Source organism: Penicillium atrosanguineum, assembly GCF_028827265.1.
Source record: "Penicillium atrosanguineum strain IBT 20685 chromosome Unknown utg000005l_segment0_segment0, whole genome shotgun sequence".
In the NCBI taxonomy this organism is placed as follows: domain Eukaryota; kingdom Fungi; phylum Ascomycota; class Eurotiomycetes; order Eurotiales; family Aspergillaceae; genus Penicillium; species Penicillium atrosanguineum.
Genome location: NW_026623137.1, coordinates 800,324 through 819,201, shown reverse-complemented (window position 1 = coordinate 819,201; position 18,878 = coordinate 800,324). Strand labels below are relative to the sequence as shown.

The 18,878-nt window shown below is 50.2% G+C and overlaps 11 protein-coding genes across 11 annotated transcripts; 5 read left to right on the top strand and 6 right to left on the bottom strand.

Annotated features, from left to right (window-relative positions):
• Positions 1-191: 191 nt before the first annotated feature.
• On the top strand, positions 192-1,805 carry N7443_006554 (uncharacterized protein; the record flags this gene model as incomplete). Its single annotated transcript, XM_056886610.1, has 1 exon — positions 192-1,805. The coding sequence occupies one exon, from the start codon at positions 192-194 to the stop codon at positions 1,803-1,805; it is 1,614 nt and encodes a 537-aa protein (XP_056740259.1).
• Positions 1,806-1,969: 164 nt separating this feature from the next.
• N7443_006553 (uncharacterized protein) lies at positions 1,970-2,396 on the bottom strand (the record flags this gene model as incomplete). The annotated part of the gene is made up of 2 exons (XM_056886609.1): positions 1,970-2,277; positions 2,336-2,396. 2 exons carry the CDS (start codon positions 2,394-2,396, stop codon positions 1,970-1,972), a joined length of 369 nt encoding a protein of 122 aa, XP_056740258.1.
• A 31-nt stretch (positions 2,397-2,427) lies between these two features.
• Positions 2,428-2,767, bottom strand: N7443_006552 (uncharacterized protein; the record flags this gene model as incomplete). Its single annotated transcript, XM_056886608.1, has 2 exons — positions 2,428-2,723; positions 2,764-2,767. The coding sequence occupies 2 exons, from the start codon at positions 2,765-2,767 to the stop codon at positions 2,428-2,430; spliced, it is 300 nt and encodes a 99-aa protein (XP_056740257.1).
• A 293-nt stretch (positions 2,768-3,060) lies between these two features.
• Positions 3,061-4,233, bottom strand: N7443_006551 (uncharacterized protein; the record flags this gene model as incomplete). Its single annotated transcript, XM_056886607.1, has 2 exons — positions 3,061-4,050; positions 4,105-4,233. 2 exons carry the CDS (start codon positions 4,231-4,233, stop codon positions 3,061-3,063), a joined length of 1,119 nt encoding a protein of 372 aa, XP_056740256.1.
• Positions 4,234-5,177: 944 nt separating this feature from the next.
• On the top strand, positions 5,178-5,417 carry N7443_006550 (uncharacterized protein; the record flags this gene model as incomplete). Its single annotated transcript, XM_056886606.1, has 1 exon — positions 5,178-5,417. The coding sequence occupies one exon, from the start codon at positions 5,178-5,180 to the stop codon at positions 5,415-5,417; it is 240 nt and encodes a 79-aa protein (XP_056740255.1).
• Positions 5,418-5,569: 152 nt separating this feature from the next.
• Positions 5,570-6,016, bottom strand: N7443_006549 (Endo-1-3(4)-beta-glucanase; the record flags this gene model as incomplete). Its single annotated transcript, XM_056886605.1, has 1 exon — positions 5,570-6,016. The coding sequence occupies one exon, from the start codon at positions 6,014-6,016 to the stop codon at positions 5,570-5,572; it is 447 nt and encodes a 148-aa protein (XP_056740254.1).
• Positions 6,017-7,432: 1,416 nt separating this feature from the next.
• Positions 7,433-8,519, bottom strand: N7443_006548 (inositol phosphorylceramide synthase regulatory subunit KEI1; the record flags this gene model as incomplete). The annotated part of the gene is made up of 2 exons (XM_056886604.1): positions 7,433-8,416; positions 8,478-8,519. 2 exons carry the CDS (start codon positions 8,517-8,519, stop codon positions 7,433-7,435), a joined length of 1,026 nt encoding a protein of 341 aa, XP_056740253.1.
• Positions 8,520-10,953: 2,434 nt separating this feature from the next.
• N7443_006547 (MFS transporter) lies at positions 10,954-12,898 on the top strand (the record flags this gene model as incomplete). The annotated part of the gene is made up of 3 exons (XM_056886603.1): positions 10,954-11,387; positions 11,443-12,561; positions 12,616-12,898. 3 exons carry the CDS (start codon positions 10,954-10,956, stop codon positions 12,896-12,898), a joined length of 1,836 nt encoding a protein of 611 aa, XP_056740252.1.
• A 1,111-nt stretch (positions 12,899-14,009) lies between these two features.
• On the bottom strand, positions 14,010-14,925 carry N7443_006546 (Rab family GTPase YPT6; the record flags this gene model as incomplete). Its single annotated transcript, XM_056886602.1, has 5 exons — positions 14,010-14,068; positions 14,131-14,533; positions 14,614-14,702; positions 14,789-14,814; positions 14,873-14,925. The coding sequence occupies 5 exons, from the start codon at positions 14,923-14,925 to the stop codon at positions 14,010-14,012; spliced, it is 630 nt and encodes a 209-aa protein (XP_056740251.1).
• A 326-nt stretch (positions 14,926-15,251) lies between these two features.
• Positions 15,252-16,127, top strand: N7443_006545 (H(+)-transporting V0 sector ATPase subunit c''; the record flags this gene model as incomplete). Its single annotated transcript, XM_056886601.1, has 5 exons — positions 15,252-15,309; positions 15,372-15,406; positions 15,473-15,564; positions 15,627-15,935; positions 16,019-16,127. The coding sequence occupies 5 exons, from the start codon at positions 15,252-15,254 to the stop codon at positions 16,125-16,127; spliced, it is 603 nt and encodes a 200-aa protein (XP_056740250.1).
• A 444-nt stretch (positions 16,128-16,571) lies between these two features.
• N7443_006544 (bifunctional molybdopterin adenylyltransferase MobB/molybdopterin molybdotransferase MoeA family protein) lies at positions 16,572-18,859 on the top strand (the record flags this gene model as incomplete). The annotated part of the gene is made up of 4 exons (XM_056886600.1): positions 16,572-16,829; positions 16,890-16,930; positions 16,988-17,025; positions 17,088-18,859. The coding sequence occupies 4 exons, from the start codon at positions 16,572-16,574 to the stop codon at positions 18,857-18,859; spliced, it is 2,109 nt and encodes a 702-aa protein (XP_056740249.1).
• Between the last annotated feature and the right edge of the window lie 19 nt (positions 18,860-18,878).

The following is an 18,878-nucleotide window of genomic DNA, read 5'->3' as shown; positions in this document are numbered from 1 at the left end:
CTCTAGAAAGTCCTGTCATCCATTAGAGATTGACGTATTCACTATGAAGAGAATAGCATCTAGATTTGCTTGCATAGATGTTTGGGTACATCCAGACCAGATCAATGTACCCGGTAGATACGGGGATGCCCCTCACTCGATAAAAAGCGGAGTCACCCGGTCACCACTTGTCTTCTTCAACTCTCAACAAGATGCCAGCCGATCAAAAATCCATCAAGGCCATCCTCGATACCATCGCCCTTCGCTACCGTGGACCGGGCGGTGCAATCGCTGTCCTAAAGGATGGCGAGGTTGTTGGTCAACGTATCTGGGGATGGGCAGACATGGATGAGCGGATTCCCCTGACAGCTCAAATCCAAATGCCTATCTGCTCTATCACCAAACAATTCGTCTGTGCCCTGCTCATTGATCTTGAGCGCAACCCGACGCCAGCAATGGCTGCCAAGGGCGATGTTCAGAAGCAATTCTCCGTCGCTCTTGGTGAAATTTTGCAGCCTGAGATTCTCAAGGACAGCGGATTGACTATCCAGAACCTGGTCGATATGCAATCCGGCTTGCGTGACTACTGGGCCATGACCACTCTCTGGGGTGCTAAGCCCGAAGACGAATTCCTGGTAGAACGCGACGGGCCTCCGGCGATGGAACGCACGAAGTCTTTCCACTTCAAGCCCGGGACGGAATACTCATACTCCAATATCAACTTCTACGTGGTTGCGCGAGTCATCGAGCGAGTCACCGGGGAGCCGCTCGATAGGCTGTTGAAGGAACGCCTTCTCGGTCCGGCTGGAATGGAAACTGCGTTCCTATGCGCTAACACCGCACACCACCCTTCTCCCTGTGTTGGGTACGAAGGAAATGAGATAAATGGATACTATGCTGCAGTGAACCGGATGGAATGGGCTGGTGATGCTGGGTTAGTAGCTTCTCTTGATGATATGATCGCCTGGGAAAAGCACCTAGAGAAGAGTTTCGCAGACCCCCAAAGCTGGTATCAGATCATCTACGAACCGCAGACGTACACAGATGGCAATATTGCTAAATATCATTATGGAATGGCGCATATTGACATTGACGGTGTGGATTCGATTGGTCATGGTGGTGCGCTTCGTGGATACCGTCTTCACCGACGCCACGCACCACACGAGCATCTGTCAGTTGTTGTTTTGTTCAACCACGAGGCTGATGCATCGGCGGCCGTTGACGACGTCTTGCGCGGTATTTTGGACAAACCCAAGGTCGAGAGTACCCCTATTGCAGCAAGCGCGGATTGGGCTGGTATCTTCCTCGACCAGGATACCCAGCTTAGCGTCACTGTGGCCAAGGGGTCGCGGGAAGGAGACGTCCTTATAACTTATGCGCGCCATCATGAAACAATCAGGTTGACTGATGCTACGCATGGGAAATCTAGTTCTATGACAGCGACTATCGATGGAGATAACCTACGCATCCATCGTGTTGTAGAGAACCGCAAGCTGAACGCCAAACGTCTGATCAAAGACGAATCTTCCGCCAAAAATACACCTCTTCAGGGTCAATATCAATGCGCAGAGGCTCAATCTACGTTCCACTGCACTGGTGACTTAGGAATGCTGTACGGATCCTTCGATGGATACCTTGGCCAAGGACCCGCGACCCCTATGCGATACCTGGCCGGTGATGCCTGGGCTCTGACTTGCCCTCGCGGTCTAGATGCACCTGCTCCGGGTGACTGGACCATGGTGCTTCAGCGTGATGAAAGCGGGTCTGTCGTCGGATTCAAGGTTGGATGCTGGCTAGCCCGAGGACTCGATTTTGTGAAGAAATAGAGCATATGTAGAGGGGGGAGGGTCTCCTATGTCGAGCCTAATCTCGAGCCTAATCTCAAATCTGATGAGTTGAGATACGTGGTTAACTTATTCAAGAGCCACCCAGCGGTTTTTTTTATCCATTCACGTGTCTTCTCATATGCAGGGAACCCCCATTTTACCATTCATTCCGATGCCGCCATCATAGACGCGGTGGGTATCTTTTCAGCTATGACTACCAAACATTGGGTGTAGCGTAGACAATAAAGCCATAATCTCATCTGGGCCATATTTTTCCACAAGATTTTCCCACGATGGTCCTGTAAAATTAGTTGAAATCGATTCTTAAGGGGTTGAAAAATATCCCGGCCCACTACAGGTCGGCCTTCTCCACCCAAGTATTGATGGCGCGCCTCCCGCAGTCCCCACCATTGAAAGGGACGGTAACCTAGAGCCTCGACCTGCTGAGATATAATATCGCCTTCTTCCGAAGCTAGTCCTCAAAAAGCAGCCGCTGTCCCTGGATAGCCTATATGGCACACATCATAGACCACACATCGCAATAGAACGATAATAGCCTTTGTGGTTCGAAAAATATTTCAGGTGCTGCATAAAGACGAGTGATTCGGCAGTTTAACACCATCTAGACCCTGTGGGGGTCTGTTGGAGATTCATTTGATCCATCCACCTTAAATGGGCCCAGGAAGGTTGGAATCATCGCACGCCCTAGATCGCAACCATTAGAGGAGTATGCCAGGGGTTTCAATATGTCGCCTTTGTCACTTCTTGTGTCAGCTCGGCCAACCTTCACTGCTGCATAATGTCGTATTCGCTCGTCGTTTGCAAGCCATATTGTGGAGAATGTCCCGTAGCCAAGCTTGTGAACAACCCGGTACTTGTCTTTCAGGGTGTCGCCTATGAGGACTGGTTGAAAGCCGCCTGGTCGATAAAATTTATAGTTAGTCTAAGGTAGTCCTACTCATATTATTGATAAACGTCGTCCTGGGAAGTCGTGGGGCTGTGTCTCGTTTGACTGCGGGATATAGATATATTGAACGAGACTTTTGGAACTTTTGGAACAGTTGACGGGACTCTTCGTGATTGTACGGGAAAGATACCAACTTGACAAGGATTCCTCTTAGCCTCATCTTTCCGGCACCGTTTTCTTTGGTACGTCTAGACATACAGAATGACAAAAGAATCAATAGGAATTCTGAGTTGTTATCTTTGAATGATGAAATGTATTCCGAAATGCTAAAAGAAGATATGGTGCCGTTCAAACCCCAAAGGTCCACTTCAATCGCTCGTAAACCAAGAAACTAGTCGCAACCATCGGCACAACTTTAATATACCCAATAGTTAACCCGACCCAGAATCCTCGAAATCCATTCTCTGCCCAGATTTTATAACAGGTGCTAACAATCCCAAGATTATGGCCACCGTGCATAACATTACCTACTTGCATGCGACGACGGATGACCTCGAAGGGGTATGAGGTTGTTTGGGCAATCACCCCGGCGAGGGCACCCGCCAGTAGCTCAGCAGAAAGGACAAGCTGGGGTCTTTCTGAGAGTGTGTAGCTCCGGCGGTTTGCTCGCGACTTCACAGCTGATTGTGGGATGATTGTGTACGGTGCAAGTGACGGGTGGCGAAGCCAATCGCCCACGATATCATGGATGAAAAAAGACATCCCTGCATAAGGCAGCATCCCGAGTAGCGTCGGGCTAAAGCCACGATAGAAATTGGCTAAGCCGAACTGCGGAAAACTCGTATAGAAGGCGCGAGATATGGTGTGACTGGCGGGTCCGGTATCTGCCGCAACTGCGGTAGCTGTTAAACCAGCACGGGTGTGCCCGGGCTCATAATGAATCTGACGACATATTTCTCTTAAAGAAGACCACTGCGAGCCAGTCGTCTCAATTGCAAGACGAACCCGAACGAGTTCTAGCGGATAAGTGAAAAATATTGATATACAACCTGCAAGGCTACCGGATAATAGCCGGCGCAGCGGTGTTTCCTTGTCTTTTGACGGGATTATCGTTGCTCTGATCTGCTCGTATGCAAGGAAATTGATAGCAGAGTAAGGAAACTTCTGGAGAAGTGTAGCTGAATGGCCTTTGAACAGGCCCATCCAGCCTTCGCAGCGTCTGATTACTGAGATAGCAGACAAAAAGCCTGCCCAACTACCGGTATATCTGGTATACTCCGGAGTTGATGTCTGGAAAAGAATCTTTATACGATCAAGCGGTGCAACAACGGTTTTTGCCTATCGTTATTATTATCTGCTATCGATAGGAAGACCGCATGGAGCAGTACTTACAGCACACCCTGCCAGACCTCCCGCCAGTCCACTCTTCAATACATACTCGAAGCTCCGCTCTTTTGCTATTGGTTTGCTCTTTTGGTCTCTCTTTTGCTCCGCCGATGGTGACTTCATAACGAATGACATTGCTGCTCGTTCACGTTTCCAAAAGCATTCTTCGGTGAAGTTTTATTCGGCGCAATGCCCCTCATCTGGACTTGAGACCCCTGCGAGGGTTAATAGTTTGCCGTCGGGAATCTCAAGGCAAACGCGCGGAGCTCGCCGATGGACCCCGTAAGGTTGCATACCACCACCACACCGCCTGCCTGACGCGCTTATGGCATTATAATCTTCATCAGGACCTCGAAAATCATCTATTGATAATTGAGATCAAGTGATCCTGTGATAGTCAAGGGTTGGTGACTCTCAATGTGATAGATTGATATTCTAGGATGCATGTGATAGCCGAAGACTAAAACTAACAAATGGCAGAAACGATACCTCTAAAAACCCCCAAGACAAAAATACAAAATCCCGCAGTAGAATAGTAGCCAATGGAAGTCCCAAATGATTGACAACGGCCTGCCGGAAGCTCATTGTACGAGCTTCATATTAAACCGAGTATAGAATAATCGTCAATTTAGATCTTCTGAAGTTTTGAGAGTTGTCCGACCGGAAATCCAACAGGGATGCACTCATGAATGCCGTTTTTCTCCCATAGTTAAGCAAAAGCCCTATTTGGTATGCATTGCACCCTACCAACCTCCATGGGCTAGTGAGCTTTTCAAGAGAAGTGGGGGTGCACTGACCATAGAGTCACCGCCCAAATGCGGCGTTCTTTCCATACGATAAGTCGTTCTTCGCTTACCTGTGCAGAGTCCAAAGATGCCACCGCGTTCATCGGTAGGTGCAACACAGCGAGACGCCCAACGTTGGATATGGGCTTACTTACATCTTAGGATAACCTCGTGCCAGAGGGATGGTCTGACTACGCCGATGACCTGGAAATCGATGACATATGGGGCAGCAGCGTGCCTGGAACAAGCAACATCTCCGGCGCGATACACTGGGTCCAAAATCCCAAGCCAGTGATGTGTACCGTGCCAGGCCAAAGACTGTACATCGCGCAGTCCGGCTCTGACTTCTACCTCTGGAAACAGCCAGAAGATGAATGCTACAAGATTGAAGGCGTGAAATCAAGAAAAGTCCTCATTAAGGCTATCAAGCAGACCGGTGTTGAAGGACTCTCTCTTAAACAACTTAAGTCGTTAGAGCTCAGCATCTGTGGCGGTCAGGAGCCTCCGACTCCGTGGCCTTTTAATGAAATGTAGATAATAGCCAAGGATAAGACTCGCACAATCCGGACCGACATTGTGTAGGGTCCAACTGATTACTTTTATGTCTTCCACACTGCTATATGATAATTGTTGAACATGCGACAAAAGGATAGGAGGATGACCTGAAAAGAGGGAAAGGGTGTAGATCAGAACTTGCGGAGCTTCAAACGCCGCACATTCCGCCAGAGCCCAACAAAGAAAGCCTCAAACACCATCCTCGTGACCCAAAAATTGCTAGGCCTCATCATGCCTCCATCCCAGTGCTCCTTGATTGCCCTTCCGAACCGAGATGACTCCAAGCTCTGAATTCGAACCAAAATAGAATCTTCTCCGTAGCGGACCTCATATAGTATAGGCCCCGAGTTATCGATCCAAAGTGGAAGTCGTTGGTCAAGGGATATTTCTGGCCGATGCCATAGTCGATGCCGTGCTCGGCCTAGCACTCCTATGAGTACTTTCCATGTGATGCCGTACTCGAGGAGACCAATGATGCCTCCGGCGAATGATATCAGCTCTTCGAATGGGACATGGAATTGTTCGGCTGCTGTGCCGACGAGGTAGATGCCAGCTGCGTCGAATTGGATGCAGAACATATGGGGTGAAGATTGAGATCGAGACGCAGATGTTTCAATTGAAAAGATAGATGTAGGTGTCTTTTGAAGACTTCTCTTTCGGAGCAGGAGTTCAACCCTGTGTCCCACGAGGCTCCTCTCGGATACCTGATACGTTCAGTATGATTATCAGTAGAAAGCTCATCTGAGCCGACAGCTTACCAGGAAGAATAGCTTTGGTATACAAAATCATTGTGAAATAAGGGAAATCGAGACCAGAGAGAGGTATGAAACAGCCAGGAGTATATGGATATAAAGTTGCGGATATCAGAAGCGGATACACCGTGTGATGTTATGGAGAATCCTGTCACTCCTAAGCCACACGCCGAACACGACGATCCGAACTCAAAATGCGCGATTTGAGGTGCCTGGCACTACCGAGAACCCTTTTAGAGCCTAATCTTGGCCCATTCGGGTAATCATCGGCGAGATCTTTTCTGATATCGGGCATCCATTGGGCATTGAGGCGCTTTAATAGGCAGCGAGGTTACGGGAATAGGGGCTGATTATGCAAGATGTATCGTCATGCAAGTCTATTTGCACTGTCGGAGATCCATTAATGCACTTCAGATTGACTGATTTGCGAGCAGAGATCGACGAAGAACGGTGGATCGAGGAATCAGTACATCGGTTGTGCCATGAAACATGTGATTGATCAGGCTGGTCAACTTATCGATGCCTAAAGGCCATTGCAGGGATCGTCTCTTGCTATGAAAGAAATTCTTCAATTTTGGAAAATACGTGCGTGAAATAAGTGGATATCAAAGCTCGGAATTTTGGGAAACTGGGAGTCGTGAGAGTGTATGCATGTATGGTATATAAAGTGTACAGAGATGAAGTTCCCGGGCCTATCCAAGAGACAGACGAAGACGTTGCAGCTATGTAGTGGATCGTACCGAAAGCGCCGACAAAGTAGACCCGTCCTGATTCCATGCCGGTGTACGGGTCATGACGCCCGAAGATAAAATGCACACCAAGAGTCAGTCTCTCGCCACCGTCGTAATAAGAACGCCGTAATAACCGGAACGCCTCACAAAACCCGGAGAAAAATGACAGTGGGTGGTGATATAACATAGTACGCAGACAAGATCGTGTTCATGATTCTCTTGTCAGGTGAAGAAACGTGGATATGTTACCAAAGCACAGACCTTGCAACTAGATAGTTTTCGGTGCGAAATTCTGTAAGTGCTTCTTCGCAGTGGCCGTTGGTTAAACGATAGGATGGAGACAAGGGCCAATTGGGTCGTCTCCATGGCTAGATGCGCCGCGGGGAATTGAGGCGGATCTGCGTTTATAGGGAGATTCAAGCAGCGCGATAGGGGTGGTGAAACTGCCAGCTGAAAAGAAACCGCTGGCGACCGGGGCTTGCCACTACTGCGGGCGTGGCTAAAAAATCATTTATCGAGGCTCGGTCCAGTCCTGCATCTTGACGTTCGCTCCAGGCGGATGCTCATTGATTTGCTGCAAGTTGCCACTTCTGATAATCGAGGGAGAAGGCTGAGGGGGGCCGGTTCCCGAGCGGCGTCTCCGCTCGCGCTCAAGGGGGCCAGGAAGTTCTGTACTAGGGGTGCTGCGGTGGAGGAACTTTTGGTTGATGCCGCTCAACCAGTTTCCATCCTCCTCATCACCAAGCCAGTAACTGTGGCCGATACTGACCATGATACGGCCCAACTTGCCCTTCCAACCCTGTCCGTCGGGGCTGTAAGCCGTGAATGGCTCACGGTCGATATCTGCCACACTTGCGATCGACACGTTGCGACTGTGGGTGGGTAGTTGGGTGTGTCGGGGGACGGCTACCCAGAGGCGAAGAGTTTGGCGGGCAAAAGCGAGCATCACCAGAACGAAATAGACACGGATTGCCCATAGCAACGAGATGAAGACGATGCTCTGGAAGCTCTCGGGCTGGTAAACCGCGTTGCTGAGGTTGTCGACACTGCGAGGAGGGTGCGCAATGAATTTATTGCCATCTTTCGTGTTCTGAATCTCGACGTAAGCCGCATCGTACTTGGGGCTAGTGAATCCGGCGGTCTGGGACATCGTCTCACCCCCGGGGGCGTTGGCGCTATCATAGTTCTGCGACACGACAAGGAACCAAGTCACACCGAAGGCGGCGGTATAGGCGGCGTTGATCAGACTGTCGAACAGATAGAGGTAGGCGAGAGCGAGGCACTCCAGGGGAGACTGTTTGCGGATGTGCGGGAAGAGCAGAGCGGCGATGGCGAGTGCAATGAGGGAGTAGAGGTACATGGACAGTTGGACGGGAGAGAGATGATAGCCAGTCAACAGAGCCAGGAGGCCATATAGACCACTAATCTTGTTTAGTAGCAGCGACAGGGTAATTAACGACGCGCCCGTCTCCAGGCTCATCACGTAGAGAAAGGTCTGCAACGTCACCAGGCGGTTAGCAGGGAGGTGTTTAGAAGGAATCAAATGGGAAACTCACCTCTGGCCGCGGAAAGCGGAAAAATCGAGAAAGGAACCCCATCTTGACAGAATAGATCAAGAATGAGAATGAGAATAGTTGATGATGCTGATGAAGGGTGAGAAAGGAAAGGCAAGTACAGCGGCGCACACGAGCCAGGGGCGTTGTTTCCCGGCGGATCCGTGCAGATCGCTGCCCGATTGGCTCTGCACTAATTTTATGCGCGACACCCTCATTTTTCAGGGTTTCCATTTTTTTTGACTTGATACTACCCTAGGCTGCTTACTCTGCCGTGATTTTTGAGCTCTATAGTTTAATTTCTCCCAATGTCCGGATCAGCCGCATCCGCCACACCTCCACTTCCATTTCTAGCGTCTGCTAGCGAATCACTTTTGGTTTTCCCAAATCCTATTGAGCCTCGTTGGCCTTTCTTGGTCTAGGGTGTTCTAACCTCTGTCTCAAGCAGGTTCGGCATTTAAAATCCAATAGATGGCCAATCCGATCGATAGATGGTATCGACAAAGTAAAGTCTATATCGAACCGCTTGGCAGCATAACGGCTTGGCAAACTCATAAGCTTCTTCATGGTCTTCAAGACTTTCTGAAATAACTTCTCTATTATCTATCATCTTACACCCTGTCAAATCTCCAAAGACTTCTTCAAAATGGATATCAATTTCCTCATAGTTATCTTGCGTCCGCTTGAACGTGAAATTCAACCCTCTGCAGTGTGTATTAATATCGTCCCAGCTTGAGCAGAAGCTATCACAAGGGCTCGAGGACCTACTACCAGAACACTATTTCAGAGCTCGGCTTTCAGGGAATTTGCCCACCCTCCGAATTGTTGATAGCGGAGATTACATTCAGATGAAGAAGCAGAAGAAAATCGGTGATTGGCTTGGAGAATTCTTCTCTGGATCTGGTCCAAGCTTCCTAGACTATGATAGCTCATTTTGTCTTACAGCTAAATATGGAGGGCCCAGAGACTCGATGGAGAGAGAGAGTCAAGACTCTTACAGTGTCATGGTCAAGCAAAGTCTAGATGACCAAGGGCCCAACAATAACTGGGAGCGTCATTGCCACAAGTAAAATGGTATTTTAATTTCCACATTTGGTTCAGAGGTGCTTGCACGTCATTAATATGTTATGCGATGAGGAGTTGCGCGCAGCGAATGTGATTGGATTGGATGCTTTTAAGAAGATTGATCCTCTTTCTCAGGTGTCTGGGTCTTGCTAGGCAGAAATAAATGACCCGAAGGTCCCCCTCAACTGCAGGTCATGCTTAGATACATTGGTTGCGGTATCGGCAAGAGGTCCGAACCTTTTCGAAATCCAAGAAGGGGAGAGGGTGGGGCGTTGTCTGATGTTTCATCGTACATTTCATCCGGGCACAATCAAGGTCGATGACCGTTGAAGCCATGCCACGCTGAACATAAATTCGCAGCTTGTCCGCTGCGTGCTGAAAATCGGTAAATGATCCTGGAGTTGTCAATCACTGTGTTGGAAATTTGTTGATTTTGCTTAAAGTTTCCATTTATACGATCTGGAGTGAATCTTGTATAGCCTCCATATGATCAATGCTCAGCTCCAAATGGTGGAGCTTTTTAAGGTATCGATGTACGTATCTGGAACGTGGCTTTGCGTCTCCACATGGTGCAATTCCGATTTTAAACCGACTTCAAGGTCAATTGGAATGAAGAGACTCATCTCAGAAGTTGATTGGAATCATGTGCATCGTCTGATGAATAGGGAGCATAAAGAGAGTGGAGCATAATACATAAAGTAACACATGAGTTCCGATCTAACCGTACTTCCGTGTTGTTGATGATGATCTTGGAAGATTCCATCAATGCTTAGGTCAAACGCTTACAAACCGATGGACCCAGGTGGCATACTCGGCATTGCGCGATCGTCCTTTCCGGAACGGCGTCGCATTCCAAGGTTATTCTCGGCGACAGACAAAATTTAATAAGCGGCACCACCTGAATCATCGGGACCCAATGATGACATCAGAACAAGGTTTACGAGTAATAGTTTACCACTAATACGTACGAAGACCCACAATTTTGGATAATCTCGACTTCAGAGGGGCGAATGCAGCTTCAGGCTCTGAACTCGATTTCCGTTCACCACCAAGATCTGAGGTCTGCATCTTAAGGGATCGAGGTCAATTTGCTCAAAGACATTTGCAGCATCAGAGTCTGCTAGTTGTGCCGCAAGATTCCTGTCTAACACAATTTCTCATGGAATGTCGGCATTTGCGATCATAGTAGTAGCCGTCTATTGGTGGGTCAGCACGGTTAAGTCGGAATCAATTCCACTTTAGCGCCGTTTTCTTTTTCATAACCCATCGCTTCTGGAAGGCGATCTCCTTTTTATATAGGGAATCAGGCAGCTACTCTGAAAATTTCTCTTCGCTGTCCAACTCCGAAAATTTGATGCCGCACGCATCTGCGGCCTCTTGACCAAGCTTGACACTACCAGACGCGCCGATCACCATGAGCGTAAACAAAGCCGACGAAGATCTTCAGCGGGCTGAGATCGATGCCCAGACGCAATCCTCCCAGTATCATGAAAAGCCCACCACAGAGGCTGAAAGGCCGGGGACCTCTGGGACCTCCTCAACGGGCTCAAGCAGCTCCATCGACTATGATCCCCAATTTCGTAGGTTGCAGTCGCGCAATACAGAGGTCGATCTGGAGCGCCAGCGAACGAACTTGTCCCAGGCGCTGAGTCGCATTGAAACCCAACGCCTCCAACATTCTATGACTGTTGGTGAGAGCTTGAAATCACGGCAATCCAAGCTTCCCCTCCCGGCATTCGGCGCTGGGAAACCTTATCCACCGCCGTTGCCAAATCGTGAGGACTACGTTGTCGAATTTGATGGGCCAGATGATCCTCTTTACCCCCAGAACTGGCCTTTGAGAACAAAGTAAGTCACTTATTTTCACGAAGCGTGATATGGTTCATAGCTGACTCCGTTACAGAATTTACATTAGCGCTATGCTCGCATATACAAGTATCTGCTCGACCTTTGATTCCGCCATTTTCAGCGCCTCTTCGAAAAATGTCTCCGCGCATTTTAACGTCGGTCTCGAAGTCTCTGTTCTATCCAGCACCCTTTACATTGTCGGCTACGCTTCTGGACCCCTACTCTGGGCACCACTTTCCGAGCTTAAGGGCCGTCGCCCCGGTATCATCATTGCCATGCTGGGCTTCGGTATCTTTAATACGGCAGTGGCTGTCTCAAAAGATATACAGACACTCATGATCTGTCGATTCTTCTGCGGTATCTTTGGAAGTTCGCCCCTAGCGGTCGTCGCTGCTGTGTTCTCTGACATCTATAACAATCGTACCCGTGGTATTGCGATCGCTTGTTTCTCTGGAACTGTGTTCCTGGGTCCTCTTGTCGCGCCTTTCATTGGAGGCTTCATCAACATGTCATATCTGGGCTGGCGTTGGACAGCCTATATCCCTGCGTTCATGGGATATGCGGCTTTCGTGCTGAACCTCTTCTTCCTCAAGGAATCCTACCCGCCTGTTGTGCTTATCGAGAAAGCTTCGGAGCTACGCCGTCGCACGAAGAATTGGGGAATTCACGCCAAGCAAGAGGAAATTGAAGTGGACTTCAAGGAGCTGATGATCAACAACTTCTCGCGCCCGCTCCGCTTGCTTTTCGGCGAGCCGCTTATCCTGGCAGTGACGATCTACCTCAGTTTCATCTACGGTCTGCTCTACTGTTTTTTGACGGCCTATACCGTTGTCTTCCAGGGTGTGTATGGCTTCAACGCAGGTGTCAGTGGCCTTCCCTTGTTCGGCATGGTCGTTGGTCTGTTCATTGCTGCATCATACATCATCATTTCCAGCAAATCGTATAACAAAAAGCTTGACGCGAACGGCGGCGTGCCTATTCCCGAGTGGCGCTGCCCTCCTGTGATCGTTGGAGGTGCTCTCTTTGCTGCTGGACTTTTCTGGTTCGGATGGACTGGATTCTCAGGCACTGTCCACTGGATCGTGCCAACCCTGAGTGGTCTGTTCACTGGATTCGGTCTTCTGATCATTTTCATTCAACTGTTCAACTATCTGATCGATACCTATCTCATGTTGTGAGTGTTTTCAACCCCCAGCTACCACTCATCGTCATCTAACATTGTCAATAGTGCCGCATCTGCCATCGCCGCCAACACATTCTGCCGTTCAATGGTCGCCGCCAGTTTCCCCCTGTTCTCACGCCAAATGTTCGAGAACATGGGCATCCAATGGGCCTCGACTCTGCTTGGCTGTCTTGCCCTTTGCCTTGTTCCTATTCCGGTAGGATTTTATTTCTACGGTAAGAGACTCAGAATGAAAAGCAAGTTTGCTCCCTTCTTCGAGCCTGCCGAGGAAGCAACTGCGCCAGAGGAGGAGACTGGCGAGGAGACCGAAGTTGCTGAGACTTCCTAGTTCCTACGATTCTTACAAAACTGTATATTACCCCGACCTGTACAGTGGTCACAAAATAATCTCTGAATATTAAACTCTGCAATGATGTGATAAGCAGCCACGAAAATATCCAAATAGACTTCTTTCTTTTTAACAGCGGATGGCTCGGCTACCAGAAATACGAGGGCTTTGACTTGCACATGCGTTCGATGCAGTTTCGTTAGACACAAAAGTTTAGCGAAAAAGCCACAATCTAACCCAACAGACCCCGGTAAACCTAATCTTCGTAATTTGCAACGCTGGTTGGCTCGGCGTTCTTGTCGCTTTAGTCATCTCGTTTTTATGCCCCGGATGCATGGCTAGTTTCATGGAGCAATCGAGGGTCTGATTTTGAAATTGGGATAGAGAGGTAGGACGACTATTCACTCGCATCTTTCGTCGACATCCTACAGCCCATCCGAGAAGATGATCTAAAGGAACTGGAGATTTTGTTCTCGGTCTTTTTTCTCAACCTCTCTCCATAGAATTTCAGGAAGGCCCTTCTAGGCATATATCTCCTCCTTTCTAATATAATTTAAATATGTATCTTAAATTAACATAGGAAGACCGGATATAGCCGCTTCTTCTAAAGTATCTACGGTATCTCCTCGGCCAGGCTGTAGAAAGCCTGGTGGAAAGCCAGTTTTTCAAGACAGCTGCCATCAAGGCAGACGTCAATACTTTGTACAATGTTAGATCTACAATCAGCCTTGTAATTTGAGAAAATATTCATGAAGATGCCATAATGTACAGCTTCATCGATTATACCACATGCGAAACCGTTAGCCTAAGGGCCATTCGGGCCAGGACGGCCTCCAAATGAGTCAAGAAGCAACTCCAGGTGGACAATGGAAACAAGATATAATGCGGAGCGAACGGAAATCACAAACGCCCACCATCCAGGCAACAACTCGCAAACGTGGACGCAACCGCTTTCAAGACTGAAAGATCTAACCACATGCTATTCACCCGACGAGCAACGAGAAAGGAAACATGTACATCTTAAAAATATCGGTGCATATCATGGACAGACTCGACAATAGTAATCGGTCAGAAGTGTGTAAATGGAAAAGAGTGGAGTGGAGTGAGATATTTAGCAAGCACAGCCATCGTTGTTAGTGGTTTCCTTGGGGTGGATGTTCACATCGATCACTGTGAAGTGGTTAGTATCTGCAGTAGAGTCGTCTCAGCGCTTCCAATGCGTGGTGACGTACTTGTGCTTTCCCCTTGCTTGGCCTCACCCTCCATTCCTGGCAAAGCCTGCGCAATTCTCCGGAAAAGTTGCTTCACGTTGTGTCCGACCTTGGCACTAGTCTCAATGAACATCAAGTTGTTCTTTTTCGCCTCCTCCTCGCCTTGTGCCGTTGTGACTTCGCGCTTGTCGTTCAAATCGGTCTTGTTGCCCACCAGCACAATGATCACGTCGTTTCCGCGCTCTCCACGCACATCATCAATCCATTTCCGGGTGTTCTGGAAGGACTTGGCGTTCGAAATATCGTAGACCACAACGGCGACACTCGAGTCTCGGATGTAAGAGGGGATAAGGGAGCGGAATCGTTCTTGACCGGCGGTATCCCAGAGCTGAAGACGGACGGTGCGATCCTCAAGATACATAGTCTAGGGGGGAACAGAGTTAGATTCAGCTGCTGGAGACAATGTAATGTAGGATCGCATCAATGAATCCGGAGTAGAAGTACCTTGGACAAAAAGTCGATGCCGATGGTAGCCTGGTATGTGTTGTCGAACGAGTCGTACATGAACCGAGTGATCAAAGATGTTTTTCCAACTAGAACAATCATCAGAACCATCTTCCTTACTCGTTTGTGCCCCCTGGTAATCGTGAATGTGGTGCGAAGATCGAGGAGGCCATACCGCTTTGTTCACCCAAGAACACCAACCTAGGTCTCACGTTAGTACCATGATCTCACCAAATTCGTCTTCAGCTATGCAACTCACTTGAACTTCTTCAAAGGGTTCGAATACGAACCTACCCCGGAGGCGGAGGCCATGATGTCCGAGATATGAGGAGGGGAGGATTCAGGGGGGTCAAAATTCAACGCGCGGCGGGACCAAGGGCACTCCTGTCAATAAGGACAAAGAGAATGGGAATGCAATGGCAGAAAACAGAGCCAAAGCAACAGTGTGTCCGTCAACCCTCTTGTAGGTGAAAGCGTGGATCTGGGGAAACACGGCGAGTGTCGTCCACCGCCCCGGAGCAGTTAATCCGGTCCGGCCAGCGAGTCCCAATCCTCCTCCACCTCATAGCTTCAGCTACCTTATCGGGTTTCTTCCACGTCTACCCTTTTCATTCCTTCATCTTCAGGCTGAGGTCGCCATGGCTCTCCGGTACCTCTTTGGTCTCTCCACGACCGCCCTCCTCGTGGTTGGATTGTGTGCGTGTCAAACCCCCCAATCCCGCTCTCGGCCCCAAGTCCATAGCTAACTGTCTTTCCAGATATGCTCTTCCAGGGGGAAGGTGAAGCATTCAATGTATGATCGGCCCTCGATCCAGCTAGCGATGCTGGTCGCGAGCTTTACTGACGTGACACTTGTTAGGTTGGCCGCTTCCTCGAAGAGGTGTCCCCTTACGCCTGGGCGAACATCGGTATCGCGATGTGTATTGGATGTTCGGTGGTCGGAGCTGCATGGTACGGCAATGCTTGATAGTTGATCAATGTCTTGTCCTTATTAACCTCCGTATTTATTGCAGGGGTATCTTCCTCACTGGTTCCTCGATCGTCGGCGGCGGTGTGCGCGCTCCCCAAATCCGCACCAAGAACTTGATTTCCATCATTTTCTGCGAAGTCGTCGCTATCTACGGCGTTATCATGGCGATCATCTTCTCCTCAAAGCTCACCCCCGTCCCCGAGACTGAGATCTACACCAAGAGCAACTTCTACACTGGATATGCGCTATTCTGGGGCGGTATTACCGTCGGATTCTGCAATCTGATTTGCGGTATTTCCGTCGGTATTAACGGCAGTGGCGCTGCTCTTGCGGACGCTGCGGATGGTACCCTGTAAGTCATCACTCGAGTTGTACTGCCAGCGTGACAGTACGAAATTGTCGAGCTGGGAGACAGACGACTAACCTCGACCATAGGTTCGTCAAGATTCTCGTTATTGAGATTTTCAGTTCAGTCCTGGGACTGTTCGGTCTGATCATCGGCCTTTTGGTTGGCGGTAAGGCCCTCGATATGGGTGCGGCTTAAATCGAAACGTTCCCCCGCCGCTAGACGGCTACGGTTGCCCGAACGGGCTATCACAAGGGGTAACGACTAGCCCCGGTATGATTCTTGGGCAACTTGCTCTTTTTATTTTCCGTCAAAACCTTCGTGTTTTACATGTATACACAGCATTGGGGCGTCTGGATTCGATATCGTAGAGAGCACAGCTGAATTGCATCAGCGTGGAGATATGTATGTGTACAGTAATGAGTTGCAAATGAAGGCCAAACCTGTACCGCACTTTTATCATCGACATCATCCGATTCCGTAGACGTAGACGTAGGCGTAGGCGTAAACGTAAACGCAGATGCCGACGCAGCACGGACCGCTCGCGAGAGGTTACAGATAATCCACTGACGCGATACCCCGGACCCAAAGATAAAAAGACCTGCCTTTCCCCCACTTTTCTCCTTCCAACCACCCTCTACAATGGACCGACTTAAGGCAGCCATTCTGATCGTCTCCGACACAGCCTCTCAGGACCCCGCGTCCGACAAGACGGCCTCCGCTCTGACGCCCATCTTGACCGCAGAGGGGAAGTGGGAATCCCCCGCAATCAAGATCGTTCCCGACAACGTGTTCCACATTCAACAGGCGGTTTGCGACTGGACCGATGGACCCAATTGGCATAACCTGATTCTACTCAGCGGAGGGACCGGCTTCGCAGTCAGAGATATCACTCCCGAGGTAAGGAACCGGCTTGATTTGGTCCAATAATGCATCTTCCCCTCTGATGACATCACGCAGGCTGTCTCTCCCCTGATACATCGACATGCCCCGGGCCTCGTGTGAGTATAGCGTCTAGGCGTCGGTGGTCGTGCGCTAACATGAACTAATTTCCCCAGTCATGGTATGATCGCCGCTTCGTTGAAAGTAACTCCATGTGAGATGACATCACCCCATGTCTGTATTCGACTATTTACATCCCGCTGACCCCCCATCCAGTTGCTATGATGTCCAGACCAGTTGCTGGTGTTCGCGACAAGACTTTAATCATTACTCTACCTGGCTCTCCAAAAGGAGCCGTGGAAAATCTCGAAGCTATTGTAAAGCTTCTTCCTCACGCCTGTCTCCAATCCGCTGGAGCTAACTCTCGCAACATGCATGCCGCTGGAGTAAAGTCGTTGGAGGCCGAGGCTGGCTTTTCATCGGGCTCATCTGTCACCCAAACTCAACACAATCACCATCATCATCACCATCATGGCCATGGCCATGGTCATGTAGTCGTGAAGGCACACACTACTCCCCGCTCCAACGACCCAGCAGCCGGTCCTGGCCGCCGTTACCGTGCGTCACCGTACCCAATGCTCTCAGTGGAGAAGGCGCTCTGCGAGATTAGCGAGCACACTCCCGAGCCCATTGTCATTGAAGCCCCTGTGAACGCATCCACCGTGGGCTGTGTCGTCGCTGAAGACGTTTACGCCGCCGAGGCGGTGCCGGCATACCGTGCCAGTACCGTTGACGGCTACGCCATCATTGCCTCCGAAGGAGCGAACACAAGCGGCACTTTCCCCGTAGCATCAATCACTCATGCCAACGTCGGCGGTGTTCTGGTGCCACTTCAGCCAGGAACTGTCGCTAGAATCACCACTGGCGCGCCTCTCCCTCCCAATGCGAATGCCGTAGTCATGGTCGAAGACACCGAGCTGGCCACCACCACCCCCGACGGCAATGAAGAAGCAACTATCCAGATTCTCGCCGAGGACATCCTTCCTGGTGAAAATGTCCGCGAACCCGGCAGCGACGTTGCTCTCGGTTCAAAGATTCTTTCGCGCGGGGACATCATCTCTCCCATCGGCGGTGAGATCGGTTTGCTTGCTGCCACCGGCACCCAGACGGTTAAGGTATTCAAGAAGCCCACCGTAGGCGTCTTGAGTACTGGAGACGAACTTGTGGAGCACGACGATCCCCGCCCTCTCACTGGTGGGCAGATCCGGGACTCCAATCGTCCCTCGCTCATCTCATGCCTTCAATCATGGGGCTTCTCTACTGTCGATCTCGGCATTGCACGCGACACACCCGTCGGTGAATTGGAACATGCTCTACGCGACTCACTGCGCGGCGTTGGCCGTGCCTCTTCCAGTGTTGACGTGATCGTCACCACCGGTGGTGTATCAATGGGTGAGCTGGATCTCCTCAAGCCAACCATCGAACGATCTCTGGGCGGCACTATTCACTTCGGCCGTGTTTCTATGAAGCCCGGAAAGCCTACTACTTTTGCTACTATCCCCTTCAAGGCGGCTACTAGTGACTCGGGAGCCCTCACCCAGCAAGAACGCCAATCAAAACTCATCTTCTCTCTCCCCGGAAACCCCGCCTCTGCCCTGGTCACTCTCAACTTGTTTGTCCTTCCCTCACTGCATAAGCTCTCTGGTCTTGGCGAGAATTCCCAGGCACTGTCCACTAAGCCCTGGATGGCGCCGCAGCTCGGACTGCCCCGCGTTGCCGTCGTCCTGACGCACCACTTCCCTCTCGACCCCAAGCGCACCGAGTACCACCGTGCCGTGGTGACGGGCTCCCGCTCCGATGGCCGTCTGTATGCCACCAGTACCGGTATCGATGGCGTCGGACAGCGAAGCTCCCGTGTGGGCAGCCTTGCCGCCGCGAACGCCCTAGTCATCCTGCGCCCTGGCCGTGGCGTGGGCATCAAGGGCGAGATCATGGAAGCGTTGATGATGGGGCCTGTCCATGCATCCGACACCCGGATCATCTGCTAAGAATACATGAAGCGTGCCT